Source organism: Bombyx mori, chromosome 14, assembly GCF_030269925.1.
Source record: "Bombyx mori chromosome 14, ASM3026992v2".
Taxonomy (NCBI): domain Eukaryota; kingdom Metazoa; phylum Arthropoda; class Insecta; order Lepidoptera; family Bombycidae; genus Bombyx; species Bombyx mori.
Window position 1 is genome coordinate 9,179,832 of NC_085120.1, and position 19,390 is coordinate 9,199,221.

General features: G+C 35.5%; 2 protein-coding genes across 3 annotated transcripts in view; one reads left to right on the forward strand and one right to left on the reverse strand.

Annotated features, from left to right (window-relative positions):
- Positions 1-8,574, reverse strand: part of LOC101741429 (uncharacterized) — a 53,776-nt gene extending 45,202 nt beyond the window's left edge. For both annotated transcript variants that reach the window (XM_038015247.2, XM_038015245.2), the window contains exon 1: positions 8,215-8,574. The gene's annotated coding sequence lies outside the window, so the exon portion shown is untranslated. The remainder of the gene's footprint in view (positions 1-8,214) is intronic.
- A 2,867-nt stretch (positions 8,575-11,441) lies between these two features.
- On the forward strand, positions 11,442-15,545 carry RpS16 (ribosomal protein S16; the record flags this gene model as incomplete). The annotated part of the gene is given in 4 exon segments (NM_001044043.1): positions 11,442-11,486; positions 12,015-12,146; positions 13,074-13,188; positions 15,307-15,545. Coding segments are annotated over 4 exon segments (438 nt in total), but the record flags the coding sequence as incomplete, so codon positions are not given.
- Positions 15,546-19,390: the final 3,845 nt, after the last annotated feature.

The window sequence follows — 19,390 nt, forward strand, 5'->3', positions numbered from 1 at the left end:
TTGAATGAAGCATAGCCTTTTTTGTTTTAGCTTGAGACATGGGAACATGAGGTCGAAACCTAATTGGAATATAAGATTATACTCAGACATTATAAGACAGTGAAACTTTGGAATAAGGAATTAAGTTTCTTACGCGACAAACTAAATAACGGAACCAATAAATTTCTATCTTAGAACGTTGACATGTTATATAATAAGTGTGTGGAAGAAACGATTTGTTTAAATACGATCAAAAACGTGTTTCTTATGGTAATTAAATAGATAGACAAAATTGCGAGTTGTGATTTTATGTAAATTTACTAGTTTCAACTTTTCAATAAGGGTTCAGAACCAAAAAGACGTATGATAGATTTTGTGGGAAGACAAAATTGGACCTTAAATTACATTTTTTTATCCGTTAGCGCTCATTAGTTATTTACATAAAACATTATTGAATTTCTAAGTTGAAAATTTAGACAAAGAAGTCCATGGGCGACGGTAACCACTCACCATCAGGTGGGACGTATGCCAACAAAAGGCAATAAAAAAAAAAATACGTTCAGTATTATTTTCTCCTCTGTTGGCCATTAGAGTTTTCAATAGAAAAACTGAAATTGGCAGGCAAAAAAAAGTTACACACAAAATGATAAAATGATTTTAAATGTTACAGTGTCCGTGAATTATGGTCTAATTTCGACCACTGAGGAACACTAATTAATGCTTTACATTGGTAAGCCCACACTGTAAGCAAAAACATATGAAACAGACCGTTGACCGTATGCGACAGTTAACTTTTTATTATAATACATTGCGCGGTTACAAGGAACATTAGATTAAGGTGTCTCATTCTCGACTACTTTAATCCGTATGTACCGGGAATATATCCAATATCTAGTATACTCTATTAATACTGGGATATTTGAAGTCGTCGTGGCCTAAAGGATACGATGTCCGGTGCATTCGTCTCGAGCGATGCACCGGTGTTCGAATCCCGCAAGCGGGTACCAATTTTTCTAATAAAATACGTACTTAACAAATGTTCACGATTTACTTCCAAGGTGAAGGAATAACATCGTGTAATAAAAATCAAACCCGCAAAATTATAATTTGCGTAATTACTGGTGGTAGGACCTCTTGTGAGTCCGCACGGGTAGGTACCACCACCCCGCCTATTTCTGCCGTGAAGCAGTAATGTGTTTCGGTTTGAAGGGTGGGGCAGCCGTTGTGACAATACTGAGACCTTAGAAATATATCTCAAGGTGTGTGGCGCATTTACGTTGTGGATGTCTATGGGCTCCAGTAACAACTTAACACCAGGTGGGCTGTGAGCTCGTCCAAACATCTAAGCAATAAAAAAAAATTTGGAGCCAATAGTGGCACTCATCCAGCCTTTGAAATGAAACAAACGAATAAGGAAATTATTTGTCAACAACCAAAAATATGTAGTAGCAAATTTATTACATAATCATCTATGAAGACCAAATACTTAAAGCTCAAACATTTATCATCGATATTATCAGTTAAAATAAACATTATAGTTTTTACACGAATAACTATCTTATCATTTCCGAGCTCCTACCTACATTAGGACATGTCCTAAATACTATAATATATATCGCTAGACCACTTAACTTTGTGGTTTTTATTGATTTAGATAATACGTCTTGGCGAAGACAGGTGTTGATTTTGTGTCGTTTTGTTAGTGAGGACCTCGTGGTGGTAGAACACATTTAAAAAAAGATTCAAACCCATCACGATAGACTTCCACAATGTAGAAAGTACATCGGTTATAGCGGTTTTTGTATCAGAGTGGAATAGAAAATAATAGTTGGCTTCAAAAATTTTGATACTTAGCGAAGTGATACTTCATGACTGGACAAAGGCTTATGGTTCAAAAAGAACAGGTCTGACCTCGTTGGAAGTACCACTCCCATTTGTGTTCTGGAACTTCCTAGTAATACTTCCATTTGCCTCCATACTAGATTCACGCATCGATAACTGATACCGGTCACCGTCCTCGTCGAAACCGTCGCTTGCGACGAAGGGCTCGACGAGCGAATTAACCCACAAACCCTGTCCACTGAGTTTCTCGCCGGATTTTCTCAGTGGATCGCGTTTCCGACCCGGTAGTATATTCTGCGAAGCACTGCTCTTGCTAAGGCCAGTGTTAGCAACACTTCCGGTTTGAGCCCCGTGAGCTCACCTACATGTTAGGGTGAAGCTGAAATAGCCTCCCAAGGCTATTATCATGGGTAAAAAAAACACAAAAAAAAATCCAGGGTAATATTTTTAAAAATTTGCTCAATAAGGTTTATTGTGTCTTCGATAAGAACTTAACTATAAGTATCGAGTTTTTACCCATTGGTTTGATATATTACATATCAGTGCAGAATCCTGCCGCTCTTTTCGCAGTGCCAGTACAGCTGCATCGCCACGCTTTCATCATCATCTGCCCTTCTCCCAGTAACCTTAGGTCGGCGCAACATGTTTTCTCCTTCCATACTCTTCTATCACATCGTCGCTGTCAAACCATAACCTGCTATGTGCAAAAACTCTATTTTGAATTAACGAGTAAAAATATTTTCGTATAAAATTTTATATGAAGGTGAATTTTTAAGAACTATATCAAATGAAAGCTTTAAATATTATAGCTTATTAAAGAGGTTAGAGGAAGTCTGAAAGTGGCACCTGTGACAGAGAAGCTGAGGAGTGCACGTTTGGGATGGTATGGACATGTGATGAGACGAAATGAAAATGAGGTTGTTAAGAGAGTGTTAACTATGAATGTGGAAGGATTTAGAGGAAGAGGTAGACCTAAGAAGAAATGGATGGATTGTGTGAAAGACGATATGGGTAGGAGGGGAGTGAGCGAAGAAATGGTATATGATAGTATGGTATGGAAGTATGATGTATGATGAGTATGGAAGGAGAAAACATGTTGCGCCGACCCCAGGTGACTGGGAGAAGGGCAGGATAATGATGATTAAATATTAAAGCTTATTAACACATAACAGTTTTTTTATACGGTAGATAGGGCTGTGAACTATACGAAAAGCCAAAAAGTAAAAATCTCAAAAAGTGCACATGGCGCAGATTTTGGTTTGACAACGACGATATACCATTTCTTCGCTCACTCCCCTTTTACACGTGTAATCTTTCACGCTTTTTGCATCACCACGTTATACCGTGAATAAATAGGTTATTAATAAAGATGTGGAACAAGATAATTACAATGTCTAATGAGGAAAATTATTATTTATTTCGATTGAACGCGTCAATGTTTTTGTGTAGGTATGTTCGTATATTATATAATTATTATATTAAAACAAAATAGTTAACGTAATATTCAAATGTCGACGAATAATAAGTCACAGTCGTCCGCGAAAACCACGAAACCTTTAAAGTGTTCGAAATACGGCGGAAATAATTTAATGACAATAATAGATGCGAAATTAAACCGTAAAATCATGTTTACGGCTTGCTTTAATAATAAACTAGTGGTCGCTCTGTAGTCGAAATTCGACTATAATTATTTGAAATTATAAGTTAGAGCATTATCATGGTTCTATTGTCAAAGACTATATTTTAATATACTTACTTTAATATACTACAGACTATAGATAAATGATGTTAAAGGCAAACAATATTAATCTATTCCCAATTTAACCACAGAGTTTTAACAATGACAAAAGTTTGACAATAAACATTGAGTATATGTGTGTGTATATGTGTTGACTCAAATACATGGTAGAGTGTGTAATGTTTTCTTTATTGATTTAATGTAATCTTTTATGCATTATTTAAAAATTAAAATTAGCATTGTGCACTTCTATATATTCTCTATAAGTGTGGAAAATTTCATACTCCTGCGTCCGCGCAATTTTCGTAAAAAGGGATACAAAGTTTTGGCTTCACGTATTAATATATATAGATAATATATTTTTTTTTTCTATATTTTAATAAATAATTGCTTTTCATAAAGTTTGCGTAAGCATTGTGGATGTGTGCAGTGTTAACAAAAACTGTATGTACACAATGTTTCACTAAAAATAGATTTTCAATATAAAAGTGACAAAAAAATTTTTACCTCTTACTATTACCATAAAAAAAAAAAAAAAAAAACACAACACACAAACGGTCACTATTTAAAGAAAATGCCTTAGCAATTGTTACGTTTTAATCCTGGATCGTGTGAATTTAAAATGCTACTCTTCGAACACATGTATGGATTCTTGTAATATGATTAGAAATGCAGACCGCATGCAGTCAGGAAGCTGAATAAATGTTGAAACATGCAACGTATGCTTTTCAACGCATTTATTGGATTAAAAGTAAGCCTAGAACCTAAAACTCTAGTTTACAAGATCATAGGAAGGATTATTTAGACATTTTTTTTTACTTAAACGGTCGATGGCCCAATGACCTACCTGGGTTAAGCGATTACCGTAGCCCATAGACATCAACAACGTAATTTCCAATTCGTACCTTAAGACGTGTGCTCTAAATCTCTGTTTTTTTTACAGTACAATGGCTACCCCATGATTAAAAACGAAACGCATTACTGTTTCGCCGCAAAAATAGGCAGGGTGGTGATACCTACAAGCGCGGGCTCACAAAACGCTCGCGCCACGCCACGCGCGGTTATAGACGCCGCGTGGCGAAGTAAATCTAAAAAAGTAGCCCAAGTTACTCCTTATATTATCAACTATCTATCAGTGAAAGTCCCGTCAAAGTTGGTCCAGCCGTTGTAGAGATTAACCGGAACAAACAGACAGAAAGACCGACAGAGAGACAGCCGAAAATTTTTAAAAATACATTTTTGGTGTATGTACCGTGTATACCTAGTCAGGTCATAAGTATTGTCACACAGTAAAAACTTTTCTTTTAGAATGCTGGCCACAAAAAAGTTTATTGAATTCGAATTGTTCATGAAATTAAAAATGTATACTTTTAGAATTTTACTCATTTTTAAATACGGAGTGGACGCTTAAAGAAGACCCGTGTTGCAGTTATTGCGTTGCATCGTTGCGGTTACGCGCCAATTCAAATTTTTAACATACTGAAAAATTTGAATATAACCAAAAGATTCGTTTATCGTACCATCAAACGATACAATGAAGACTCTAGTGTAGATGACAGGTCAAGAAGTGGTCGCCCTCGGTCTGTTAGGACTCCAGCAGTGATAAAAGCTGTGAAGGCGCGACTTCAAAGAAATCCCAAACGTAAGCAGAAACTGTTGGCCCTTCAGATGGGGTTAAGCAGAACCACGGTAAAATGGTGTTAAATGAAGACTTAGGGCTTCGGGCATATCGAAGAAAAACAGGACATCGTTTGAATGCTCGTCTAATGGACCTGAGACTGAAGAGATGCCGCGCTTTGTTGAAGCGGTACACGGGAAAAAAATATCGGGAAATTCTGTTTCGGATGAAAAAATTTTTACCGTAGAAGAGAGCTACAACAAACAAAATGATAAGGTGTACGCACACAGTAGTGAAGAAGCGAGCAACCGTATTCCGCGTGTCCAACGAGGTCATTTTCCTTCCTCGCTCATGGTATGGTTGGGAGTTTCTTATTGGGGCTTAACAGAGGTACATTTTTGTGAGAAAGGTGTAAAAACGAATGCAGTTGTGTATCAAAATACAGTCCTGACGAATCTTGTGGAACCTGTTTCTCATTCCATGTTCAATAACAGGCACTGGGTATTCCAACAAGATTCGGCGCCAGCTCATAGAGCGAAGAGCACACAAGACTGGCTGGCGGCGCGTGAAATCGACTTCATCCGGCACGAAGACTGGCCCTCCTCCAGTCCAGATTTGAATCCGTTACAAGATATGGCAACACTTGGAGGAAAAGGCGTGCTCAAAGCCTCATCCCAATTTGGAGTCACTCAAGACATCCTTGATTAAGGCAGCCGCCGATATTGACATGGACCTCGTTCGTGCTGCGATAGACGACTGGCCGCGCAGATTGAAGGCCTGTATTCAAAATCGCGGAGGTCATTTTGAATAAACTTTAGTGTCATAAGAATTTATGTTTTGTTAAGTTCATTTTGGTATATGAATGGTTACATAATGAATAAACTTGTTTCAATTATTTTACATTAAACATGTGACAGAATTTATGACCTGACTAGGTACATACATATGAATTTAGTAAAAATCGGTTATTTAATATTACCAACAGACACTCCAATTTTATTTATTTGTATAGATTTGCATCAACAGTTCAATATTTTTAATTGAACTTCAATTTTCAACAAAAAACTTTTTTGGCATGATACCTATTTTTTCCAAATTTTAAACATTAAATGGCTCTTCGGTAAAATTGCAAAAATGTCGCTTAATCCAAATAGCTTTTCATCCCTCGATATTTATATTATTTTTGTATAATAATATATCGCCAAGAACATCTTAGCAAACATATCGATATTTATTTTCCTGTCTCTGAAAGCGATAATATATCGCCAAGAACATATCGATATTTATATATCGCAAATATATCGATTATTATTTTCTTATCTCTGCAAGCGAGAACAATGCGTGACTGTACGGCTTCTTTAAGACCTGGTGATTCTATTGAGGGATTGTTTAATGTAGGTCTTCTAACATGACACCTAGCATTTTCTAATCTATTTAGCTGGACAGGTGGAGTCTACTTTGTTACTCACCATTGGAATAGCACATTTGGTCAGCTGTGAATTTCCTTAACATAGATGAGGTGACAAGCTTACCGACAATTTGTAGTTGAGATTTCTAATCGGCGATTTTAATTGGATTAATTAAAGATCAATGTGTTACGCACGCTCACATCGGCCATATAACGTAAAGCATTTATTATAATATTATATTTGACGGTGCGTCTGACTTCCTATTTATTAAATTTGAGTTTTTTATTTATTAATTTAATTGTAAAACACAAACTAAAACTAATGATTTATTCTCTGTGATAATAGAAATTTAATTAGCTTTGCGGATACCACAAGCGCTTTTTTTTAAATAGTATAAAATATTATAGTACAAAATTATATTTCGATCTTAAAAATTCAATTTCTCGAATACTTCGGTTTATGATTAGATAACGCCTCTAGAGGTCACCTGAATCTAAGCCCGCACACACGGAATTTAGAAGCGCGAGTCTCACCGAAAATTTTCTTAAACGTGATTCGTAATTTAGAAACACTCAAGTCCAAAGAGTACTTACTATTAGTAAATAAGTGATACAAAATATTAGTAGGATTGAGGTGTTGGGCCTAAAAATTAACAGTAGCCTATTTAGGTACTGATTTATTCGGAAATTTAACGTTATAGTTTAATGTGGGCAAAACAGTATTCTCTTAATTAGGAGGCTTCTCTGTTAAATCGCCTGCCCGTCATAGCAAAAAAAGTACTACTTAAATGAATATATGTATATAGATGAATATTTATTAATTTAGCGCCAAAAGTATTTTCTTTTCTTCGGACTATATGTTACGGCTATTGTTTTTTTAATATTACTTGCACGGGTTAAAGAGATCACGGTCTACCTGATGTAAAGTGGTTACCAGAGCCCGTAGACATCAACGACTGCCGCGCGTTTCAAACCAGAACGTAACGCATTACTGCCGAGAAGCAGTAATATTAAGCAATGTGGAGCTCCAAAGACGTACATACCTAAACCAGTAAAACTATAATAAAAACAACCAGTTTTATTGTGAATCATAGACAAAATACTGTCTTCTTACAGATCTAATTGCTGGTTATGAATAAGACAATTAGATTTCCGAGTTTAGCCATTTGGTGCCGAAACCTTTTAAATTTAAGAAGCTTAAAAATAAAAGCAAGTAGAAAAATCCAGGAATGAAAACTTAACAGAAGTTGCTATTGTTTTAACAGTTCTAGGAATGGTAGGAAGTGAATCATTCTTTTTTTTAGGACGCACGGAGCAATTTATTTGAAAAACAACACAAAAACAAAATTATATCACTGGTTAATTTCTATAAATAAAAGTATAAATACTAATTTGCAACTTATCATAAATAATACTGTATAATAAAATAGGCCCCGTAATGAAAACCTTAGTATTTTTATAGTAAATGAAAAATACCACGAATTATTGGCTGACAAAAACAAAAAGCAAACATCATTAACTGATCATAAGTGGTTAAAATCGTTCAAGTGCAGCGGCATGTTTTCCATTACAGTATTAAATTATTAAAATTATAGCTTTAAATAAAACGCATTTTATTTCACAACTTACCCACAGAACTAAAAGAATCCAATAACACTATTATTACTGTTTTGTTATTACAAAATTCACAATTTTCTCTGGTTTCTGAACTTATTCACTTTATTTGTACAAGTTTAATACACGGCGGCAATATTTGTAACTCTTTCACGATTCATTGCGAACGATTCGTGCGCTACTGTCACACACTTCACATTCCGTACGACGATACACCGTCGAATACGTTCGTCGAATACGAAATTTCAAATTACCACGCGATCACGGGTCGTGTTGACTCGGTGCGGTGATGCGAACATGAGTATGACGTCAGTAAATTGTTATGACGATTGAGTTGCTTCGCTACTCTATAATGTACTCTCTCTCAAATAATGTGTATAATCTATGGTTAGTAGTTCAGTAGAGGCTACTGACTTTTTGGCGGGAACGCGAGGAGTGAAGTTGTGTGATTTGTTTTATTTTGTCTATTTAGTGTTTCTTCAGGTTTAAATGTGTAATAATGGTGGTTTATTAACTGTTTAATATCTGTGAAAGTGCACAAATGTGGGAAAATGAAACAAAGCTGCTGGACGTAACTTCTCGGGTTCCTCCAAAAAGTCCACTGAAAAAATCTCAGTAAATGACCACCATTTTACTGCGATTATATTTCATCCCATATCATCTCATTTCATTAAATTCGTCCCAGTTGATTAATGTTTCAAATTTATCATCTTCATTTCATTTCACTCCATATTATCATTTTTCATAAAATTAAGAATATAAAGTAAAATAAGACATGACTTAAAGGTCTTAGTTACCAGGTCATAAAATCTCTTATAAAAAGAAGAGGCTAGTAGGACTTTTTGGCGGGAACGCGAGGAGTGAAGTTGTGTGATTTGTTTTATTTTGTCTATTTAGTGTTTCTTAGGGTTTAAATAATATAATATAATTTAAATAATAAAATAATAGTGGTTTATTAACTGTTTAATATCTGTGAAAGTGCACAAATGTGGGAAAATGAAACAAAGCCGCTGGACGTAACTTCTCGAGATCCTCCAAAAAGTCCAGTGAAAAAGTCTTAGTAAATGACCACCATTTTACTGAGATTATATTTCATGCCATTTCATTTCAGATGAAATTCATCACAGTTGATTAATGTCTCAAATTAATCATCTTCATTTCATTTCACTTCATAATATCATTTTTCATAAAAATATGAATATATGTTAAAATAATACATGACTTAAAGGTCTCAGTTACTAGGTCATAAAATCCCTTAAAAAAGCGGCTAGTACTGGCTAGTAGCATAGTGGTTTAAGTGGCTAATGGCTACAAAATATTTTTGATTCATTCATGAAATTAGCCATATGCATATGAAATTATGAAATTATCTAGTGACAGCTACGAATAAATAATTATTTATTCGTAGAGTGACAGGAATTTGATAATGAATTTTATTTCAGAGCCATCTCTTGATGGTACAATTGAATTGATTCTTGTAGTTTTTATGTTTTAGTTGTAAGATCTTATTTAAATTTAATAAATATAACATCAAAACCCAAAAGCAATCTCAACTTATTTTTATTACTAACACGTAGGAAGTGTTTCTCCTTCTTGATTTAGTCCCTATGCATACTCTAATTGTTGATGGCGTTGTTTTTAAAAATCTTTCCACTTGCCACTGTAATGCCATTTTTTTTTTTTTTCCCTACCTATGCTGATAGCCTTGAGAGGCTATTTCAGCTTCGCCCTAACGTTAGTAGGTGAGCTCGCGGGGCTCAACCGGAGAGTTGCTAACACTGACCCTAGCAAGAGCAGTGCTTCGCAGAATCTACCACCGGATCGGAAACGCGACCCACTGAGAAGATCCGGCGAGAAACTCAGTGGGCTGTGTCTATGGGTTAGTTCGCTCGTCGAGCCCTTCGTCGCAAGCGACGGGTTCGACGAGGACGGTGACCGGTGCTTGTGGTGCCTAAAAGCACCGTTAATGGATCAGGAGGATCCGTAATGACGTGCTTTGGGCGACGTCGACGGTTTACCATTCGGTCTACTGGGTCGGGTATGTAATTTCCAGCGGCTACGATGAGAGGGTTCTCATGTCGTGCCGCCTTCTCAAAATGGCGCAGCGATGCCGACTGTAGATACTTACTAAGAGAGTCGAGCTCCAGGTCATCGTGGAGATCCACATTCCTAAGGAACCATGGCGCTCCGACGGCTATCCTGCAGAATCGTGATTGAATAACCTGAAGGGATTTCAAGTGGGTGCGGGCTGCGTGAGCGAACACTACGCTTGCATACGTCATAACGGGGCGTATACAAGTTTTGTAGAGAGTTACCTTATTGCGGAGGGACAGTTTGCTTCGACTACAAAGCATTGCATAGAGTCGTCCTAGAATAAACGCGGCGCGGTCGCGTACCGTTTTTATATGGGGACGGAATGTCATCCCTCTGTCGAGGGTGACGCCTAGATATTTGACCTTCGAGACCCACGGTATGGGCTGGCCAAAGAGAGTGATGGGGCTAACGGCGGAGGTGTTTGCGCGCCTACTACGGAGTGGGATGCTCGAAGTGATGTTCGGAGGGCGACCCCTTTTGAAGAGCACCGCTGCGCTTTTCGTGGGGTTGATGTCTATTGTAATGCCACCTTAATTGGCTCACTTTTAACGGACACTTTTATACTGAGATGGTACTCCTTGGTTCTATCCTCCACATTCTACCCTCTTAACCATCAAGTTTCGGTGTATTTTATATTGTTTACGGCCATTAGCAGCTGAACCGAACCGAACCTGAACCTGAACCCAACCGAACAAACTTCTTTACATAAAGCCATGCACAAGGAGAACCACATCCTCATAGTTTCTACCGTTTTTTCTAAACTTATTAATAAAAAAATACAAAAACTTAGATCTAATGAATTAAATTTTTATTTATTTATTGAAAGCATTGGCAACACGGCCATCAGATTAAATCAATTTTACAAAAAAATAAATAGTGAACTAGGACTTACAATAAATTTAATGAATTAAATATGACATTACAGATAACATCACTAAATGCTCTCCACAGCTTATACATTATAAGGTCATTCATGTGATCTGTGGTAATATAACTCATTCATTCAATCAGTCTTTCTCTGTCAAAATGGCTGCTGTGCAGGAGGTGTGTGCCGATTTTTCTATGTAAATTCATAATCTAGTGTGTAATAAATATGTTTAAGCCCATAAAAATAATTACATTTATTAAAATTACATACGTTCTTTCAGGCAAGACGTGAGCCCATCCAGGCCGTCCAAGTATTCGGACGTAAGGTTAGTGTTTGATTCATCCACGTGTTACAAGCCATTCAGAATGCTATTTTATGCTGAGGATTTTTCGTATAAACGCTCCACAATTGCTTGACAAGTATCGAAATTTCCTTTTTTTGGACAGTACAGTGTACTGCCCTCCGGAGTTATAAATTTGTAAGATTTAACTATTCAATGTTGACGCGCCCGTTAGCGCTTTTAAAATATTTGCAGCTAATCTCGTAGTAGTGAATTAAAATTTCTTAAAATTAGCATGGACCTTTATAACATTAATATTAATAATGACAATTAATATAATTACATTTAAAACAATTGAAGTAAGAAATAAAACTTGCAACACATAACCTATAAATGTTTTTGGTTAATTGTTGTACGTACGGTATTTTGACGATCAGACACTTAGTAAACAAAACCTGTTATGTAGCTTAATTATCTGTAATTTTGCAAGTTCTTAAATTGTTAAAACTTAACTTACTTTTAAAAATTTAAAAGGACAATCACCTATAAATATGTTAGTTTTTATGTTTCTAGAAAACCGCCACCGCAGTTGCGTATTGCAAGCGTGGTCATGGAATGCTGCGTGTAAACGGGCGCCCATTGGACTTGGTTGAGCCCAGACTGCTGCAGTACAAACTTCAGGAACCTATCCTTTTGCTCGGCAAGGTAATCAAGCATCAAATTAGCTTTTACCTTAAACTGTCATAATCCATGCATGTTAATTATTATTTAGTTGTAATATCTTTCCATAAAGAAATAAACAAACAAAAAAAAAATTGGTACCACCGCTTTTAGTTAAGCTTTTAGTTTTGTGTATTGTAGAAAGCTCATTTATGTAAAAAATGTGTAACAATGTGTAAGGAAGCTGTAATTCTTAATACAGTCAAAAAATGCTAAGGGAAAGCTAAGTACTAAATACTTAGTTCTTCTAGAAAGCTCACATTGAACTTTTGTTATAAATCGAAAGCAGTTAATGATTCTTGTCTACATCAAAAACTCACATAGGGGCCATTTGATTTAATGTTTCGCATGGTGTTCTGTTAGACACAGCTGAGGTTATCAGTTTTGTCAGCTGTGTTTATTTATTTATTTAAAAAAGTACTGCCGCATCACAAACATTTAACATTGAAAATAACTTAAACTATTTAATTTATGGCCTGATGCATGTGACAATAATGGCGTACATAACATTGGCAATTCATACAATTGTGTTGTATAGCTTCCGACAAAAAGGGCCATTAATAATTTTGTCAATCTTGTGAATTTGTATCAGAAATCGGAACTGCCCTTTTTTTGTAACACCTCTCTTGCACCAAAATTTTTCACACATTGCATGTAAATACATTCTTTGGTATGCACAAATAACCACATTGCATGTTATTTCACATTTTAAGTTTGCTCATTATTTTTGTTTAATGTATTGTATATTGTAGTAGAAGTTTAATTTAATCCTAATCCTAATATGATGAGTAAAACTTATTCCGAACCTGAGCATCTTTGGATGTGAAGTAAACATAATGCTGAAATCACGTTTAAATAAAACCACATAACCATGTTATGTCAGAGAAAGTTCAAATTTGTTTCGTTTTTTAGGAAAAATTCTCTATGGTTGACATCAGAGTGACAGTCAAGGGTGGTGGTCATGTAGCACAAGTTTACGCTATCAGACAAGCTATTTCAAAGGCTCTGATCGCCTTCTACCAGAAATGTAAGTATTGTGTCGTATTAACTTTTTATGATATATAATTTAAAAGGGAACTGTCAAACCAGGACCTCAAATGGGTTTCTAATTAATTAACTGGCTTAAAGTAGAAAATATTTTTGAATTGTTTGTCTGGAGGAAAGAATTTTTATTTTAACTCTAAAATGATGAAAATTTTAAAATAATCTAATTGAAATTGATTAGTTTATATAAAAAAGAATATGATATAAATATTTTTTTGGCTTTCTTTGCTTTGTTTTCTACCTGATGGTAGCCTCCAGGAGCTAGTCGGGTTGTCTGGTTTCATGGGGCGGGTAGGAGAGCTCACTGAGTTCATGAAAGGCTATACAAATATCTGTCAAGCTTTGTCTGTGACTATACGGATACTTTTTGGTATTATATAAACCATGTAATGTGATTCAGAAAATAATGCTTTCTGCACCACAAACATTTTTAGATAATAAAATAAATCTTAAATATTGATTGAAGTCTTATTAGTATTGGCATGATGTGTGACACAAAAGCAGACCTGTTTTGTTTTATTTATTGAGATTATTGTACTGCAACTTGCTATCTGTCAACGAAATAATATTGATAAAATTACATATTCTATTCTTATGGCTTTGCAATGATTTTTTTGTGCTTAGATATGCATTTTCCTAATCTGAAATACTCCAGGTAATTTTGTGATCAATTACCTCAATTAATTCTCATCAATTCAATCTTATTCCATTTTTATTTGATTTTAATTTAACACTGTTGAATGAGGTTTATTTAATTGTTCCAAATAGTTTTAATATTAAATTTAAAAAGCTTATGCTACTCTGGACATGATTAAGTTTACTGATAATAGGGTGATTGTGAGACCTGCATGGGTAATCATACTTTAAAAGAAGGCTATCAAACATACTAATTGAAACATCTGTCTCATCTTTCAAGGTGTTTGGCAAACATACCTTAAATGATTAAAACTTGATTTATCAAATCAAATGGTCACCGAACAACATCTGATTAATTACAGTCAGAATTTTGACCATGACGGACTTGATATATGTATAAACTATCCACATCATTACATATTATACAGTAATCCCCTCTATAACGTGGTATATTAGTTCGTTATAGGAAAAAGCATTATTGTGGTATCACCGTATAACACGTGTTGACCTCTTATAACAAGTTACGTATAAATGATTCGTCACGTTTAACTCTTAATGGTTTAAATTTAAAAAAAAAAAATATAAAAATAACATTTAACCTGCACCTTTTAATACACAAATTTAATTAAATAATTTAATTTTGTAATAACACAATTGACACCTGCAAAGGTATGCGAAGCTAATTATGAACTGTATAAATCGTTATAAATTTCACAGCACAGAAATGTACGTGCAAAATCGCTGCGTTATATGAGGGAATAGCTGTGTTATACGGAGGATTGAAATCGCGTAATATGAACTCGCGTTATAAGGGTACCGCGTTATAGAGGGATTACTATACTCATATCATGCAAAGTATTGACTGTGTTTAACTTAACAGTTGAATAGAATATTACTGGAATTTTTATTATCCTTTCTTCCAAAACTGTATCGCTTTATGTGATTCAGTCATTTCAGGAAAGGTAGACTAAACGTGGCATTACCAAACTAGCTTGAGTCTTCAATACCTAACTAGTTTGAAATGTACACTACACATTTTGCAATATAAAGGTTTTAGTTGTATAAATCGTCTTCTCGCATTAAAACTGTATAATCTCAAAACTTACTAATTTTACAAGAGAGTGTTTTAAAGGTTTAACGTGTGATATTTTTAATATTAATCATCTTTGCAACAATTTTTTTTTTACCAGTTAAATTATCTCTCTCTTTTAAAGTAAGATAAAATTATGTATGGATTTTGTTAGTAGTCAAAACGTAGGTAAACTAAAAAACTAAAAACTAAAACTAAACTACGCTCTTTTGACGACAGTATTCATGAGAAAAATACTGACGATACTAAATTGTTCCGCATATTAACTCAATTTCGAATATTTTTGGTAATTGTACACTTTTAATGCGATGAGACGAAATGTTTTTACGATTTCACTTCAGGTCTGCTAATTGTAAATCTAATTTCCCATTACAGATGTAGACGAAGCCTCAAAGAAGGAAATCAAAGACATCCTAGTACAATACGATAGGAGTTTGCTGGTGGCTGACCCGCGTCGCTGCGAGCCCAAGAAGTTCGGTGGTCCAGGTGCCCGTGCCAGATACCAGAAATCTTACCGTTAAGCCTTCAAGAAAACCATCGGGTGGTATCGTCGCGGCGTCGTGTTGTCATTGCGATATCATTGGGTGGTGTACAATAAAAAATATAAAAAGTTTTTTATGTCATTTTCATTTTTACATCAACATCAGACAAATTTTTTTTTATCTTTGAGACTACTGAAGGCCCGGATGCCTTTCCAGTTTTACCAGGACAAGTGGGCGAGCAAGCGTTCAGCCAGGAGGGGTGGGTGGGATTTGCTTACAGCTACCAGCGCCTCCAAAGGAGGCCTAACAACTCAAGACTAGCTGCTTCGCGAATGAATCTATTACTGGATCGGAATCGCGACCCACTGAGAAGTTCCGGCGAGAAACTCAGCGGGCTGGTGTTTTGGGTTAGGTTGCATGGAGTACAGTTACCGGGTTCCCACTCCTAGGTTAGAGCTAGTGTCTGATTCAAGGGTTATTGGATCTGATGGGTCCGTAAGGACATGACAAACAAAATTACGTTTTTAAGCGAATGTGGGAGTGGTTGTAAGCTAAATTTTTGCTAGTTTGATGAAGTAAAATCATCTGAGAATTGGCTAACCACTCAAACTACTTCGACTATCAGGGTCGAAAGGACCGAACTACGGGTGTTAGGTTATCACTAGGGGAAGTTTATTTGACTTCGATCCTGCAACGAACTTAGGAGTAATAATATCGGTTTCGATTTCCAACGCGCAAAGTTGGAGACAATATCTTAATGGTATATAACCAGTATAACCAAATAATAGTTGTAGTAGAAAAGCTAAATGCGACCTAGGTTTTGAGCTATTACGTTTTTATTTCGGCTTCGACTACGATTCTAATAGGCCTTGAATTTTTTTCTATAAATAGCCATTCCTTTTTCCTACCTAAGCTGATATCCTTGAGGGGCTATGTCAGCGTAAACTAATAAGTAGGTGAGCTCATGGGGCTCAATCCTGACGACGTTGCTAACACTAACCCTAGTAAGAGCAGTGCTTCGCAGAATCTACTACTGGAGCGGAAACGCGACCCACTGAGAAGATCCGATGAGAAACCCAGTGGACTATGTCTATGGGCTGGTTTACACGCCGAGCGCTTCGTCGCAAGCGACGGGTTCAACGAGGACGATAACCGATGCTTGAGGTACCTAAAAGCACTGTTAGTGGATTGAAAGGATCCGAAATGACGTGCTTAGGGCGACGATAGCCATTCCAGTAGCCTTATTATGAAACTCAATATTTTATTTTTTATTTTATTGCTTACATGGGTGTACGAGCTCACAGCCCACTTGGTGTTAAGTGGTTACTGGAGCCCATAGACATCCACAACGTAAATGCGCCACCCACCTTGAGATATAAGTTCTAAGGTCTCAGTATAGTTACAACGGCTGCCCCACCCTTCAAACCGAAACGCATTACTGCTTCACGGCAGAAATACGCAGGGCGTGGTACCCACCCGCGCGGACTCACAACAGGTCCTACCAGTAATTACGCAAATTATAATTTTGCGGGTTTCATTTTTATTACACGATATTATTCCTTCACCGTGGAAGTCAATCGTGAACATTTGTTGAGTACGTATTTCATTAAAAAAATTGGTACCCGCCTGAGATTCGAACACCGGTGCATCGCTCAACACGAATGCACCGAACGTGTTATCCGTTAGGCCACGACGACGTCGAATTCGACGTCGACGTTTAAGTATTTGATACTAAACCAATAATTTTAACTTAACTTGGCGTGAATATAAAAATACACTTAATTTAAACAAAGTTTGTAGGTCACGGTCCGGTGGTAGATAAGCGCTCGGTCAGCTCTAATGGTTGATCTTGGCTGAGCTTTTGAGATCGCCCACCGGTTCCTGTGAGACTAAAGGCCTCCAGCAATCCTATTCATCCCAAAAAACAAAGATTGTCATAGTGATACGATAGGGCAGGACTCCTATGTAATACACCGAGATGATTTTCAAAGAATAAAACTACAAATATTATTTCCAATAAAATTTTATTTGAATAAAATATTACAATTTCAATGTCTTTAACAAATTAAATGCATGCATTTTTTGAATTTCAGAATCCAATTTCAAGAAACCGATTGATATGTTTAAATTATTTTATATATAAAAATAGAATTTACTAGCAAAACTGCAGATTTAATAACTACATTCTATTGAACTAAAATTAAAATACTGGTATCTTCACAGGTCTCCTGCATACATGCATGTTTAATCTTGAAATTGAACAAATGAAAAATTTATACCGATGTTTGAAGGTGTATAGTTTTCGTGGCTACAAAAGTGTTTCAAACAGCCAATATATTAAAATCGGAACTGCTTGTGTCATATTTTGTTACCGAAACGAAAATACAAGAAACCGTATTAGTAAATACAATTATAATTAATAGAATTAACATAGATTTTTATGATTCTGAGGGTAAGTTATTGAAGTTGATAGCCTGTTTTATGAATATAAGGATTTGTGACATTTAAAATGGCTACACTTTTAAGTAAGTGTTGTACTTGGATTATGACGAAGATCTTAAATGGCTTAAAAAACAGATAAAGATATCAATTCTAAGGGTTTTTTTTATAATGACTCTAAAGATATGAACATTCGTATCTGTTCAATATTATAGTTTGATTTTTAAATATTGTAAATTTGTTCTTTAAATATACGGAAGGAGCGAATTTATTTTAAAGCCTCAGTATTTTTTATTATGATACCAGTAAATTCACAGTTAATTATTATTAATAGCACAATCTTAGAGAATAAGTTAATGTCTTTCATTCTTTTATAGAATAATATCAAATTAATTAATTATAGATACTTAAATATAAATGTTATTCATAAACAGATCTTTTAATGAGATGAATTACTTGTTTAATTAGTAGCTAGCGCGATTAAGGCACCATAAGGCACTACGATTGATATTTAATGTATTTGGCACGGTTTCTGAAGGAAAGTTTTAACTGTCTTTATGTTTTTAATAGTAATATATAACTAAGACACTTTTATAAATCATAGTCAAAAAACATCATTGTCTTTTGTAGACTATTTCGTTGTCTACCTACCCACCCAAAATGAAAATACTTATTTAAAATGATAGAATATGTTAATATTGCTTGCTCAAATTAAAATTATAAATAATATTATAAAATGAATAGCCTCTGAAATTACTTATTGCAATTTAGACAAAAAATAAGAATATAATAGCGTCTGTTTAATGGCCCACGCCATCTTTTTTGTTAGAACTAAGAGTTAAATAGTAGACCATTATGAAATTTTGTTTTGGTCAAATTTTTTATCTTGCTCGTACGTATGTAAAGGTAGAATTCTAATAACAAGTATTAAAAATTGTTATGTCTCGAATTGATTTATAATTAAGTCGTTTTTTTTATTTTTCGTTTTTCATTCGTTATTTTTCTCCGTTTTTGTTACTACCATCCTCATGGACGTCCTCGAATTTGGCGCCCATTCTCTTGAGGGCTATGACTGCGGCGACGGCCTTGGCCCAACGTTTCTTGATGACGTAGCGCTTGAGTTTCGTCTTGGTGACGTGGAGTTCAGTGCAGAGCGCCGATTGGATCAGCCACGGATGCGTCAGACTAGACGAGGCGGAGAGACGGTCGCTGCGTGAAACAAACGTACAACTATATTGCATCGTTTAGGGAAATTATCTATTGATGAATTTAATTTAATCATAATAATAATAAATGAGAAAAAATCACACTCTGTCATCCGGTTCTAATTTAGGATCCATTGTGTTATGGGTACCTGAGACTGAAAAACATACTTATATACGTTTAAGTAAATACATACAGTATTCACCTACAGTATACAGTGTGACTATTCTGAGACCTTAGAACATATGTCAAGGTGGGTGGCGCATTCACGTCGTAGATGTCTATGGGCTCCAGTAACCACTTAACACCAGGTGGGCTGTGAGCTCGTCCACCTA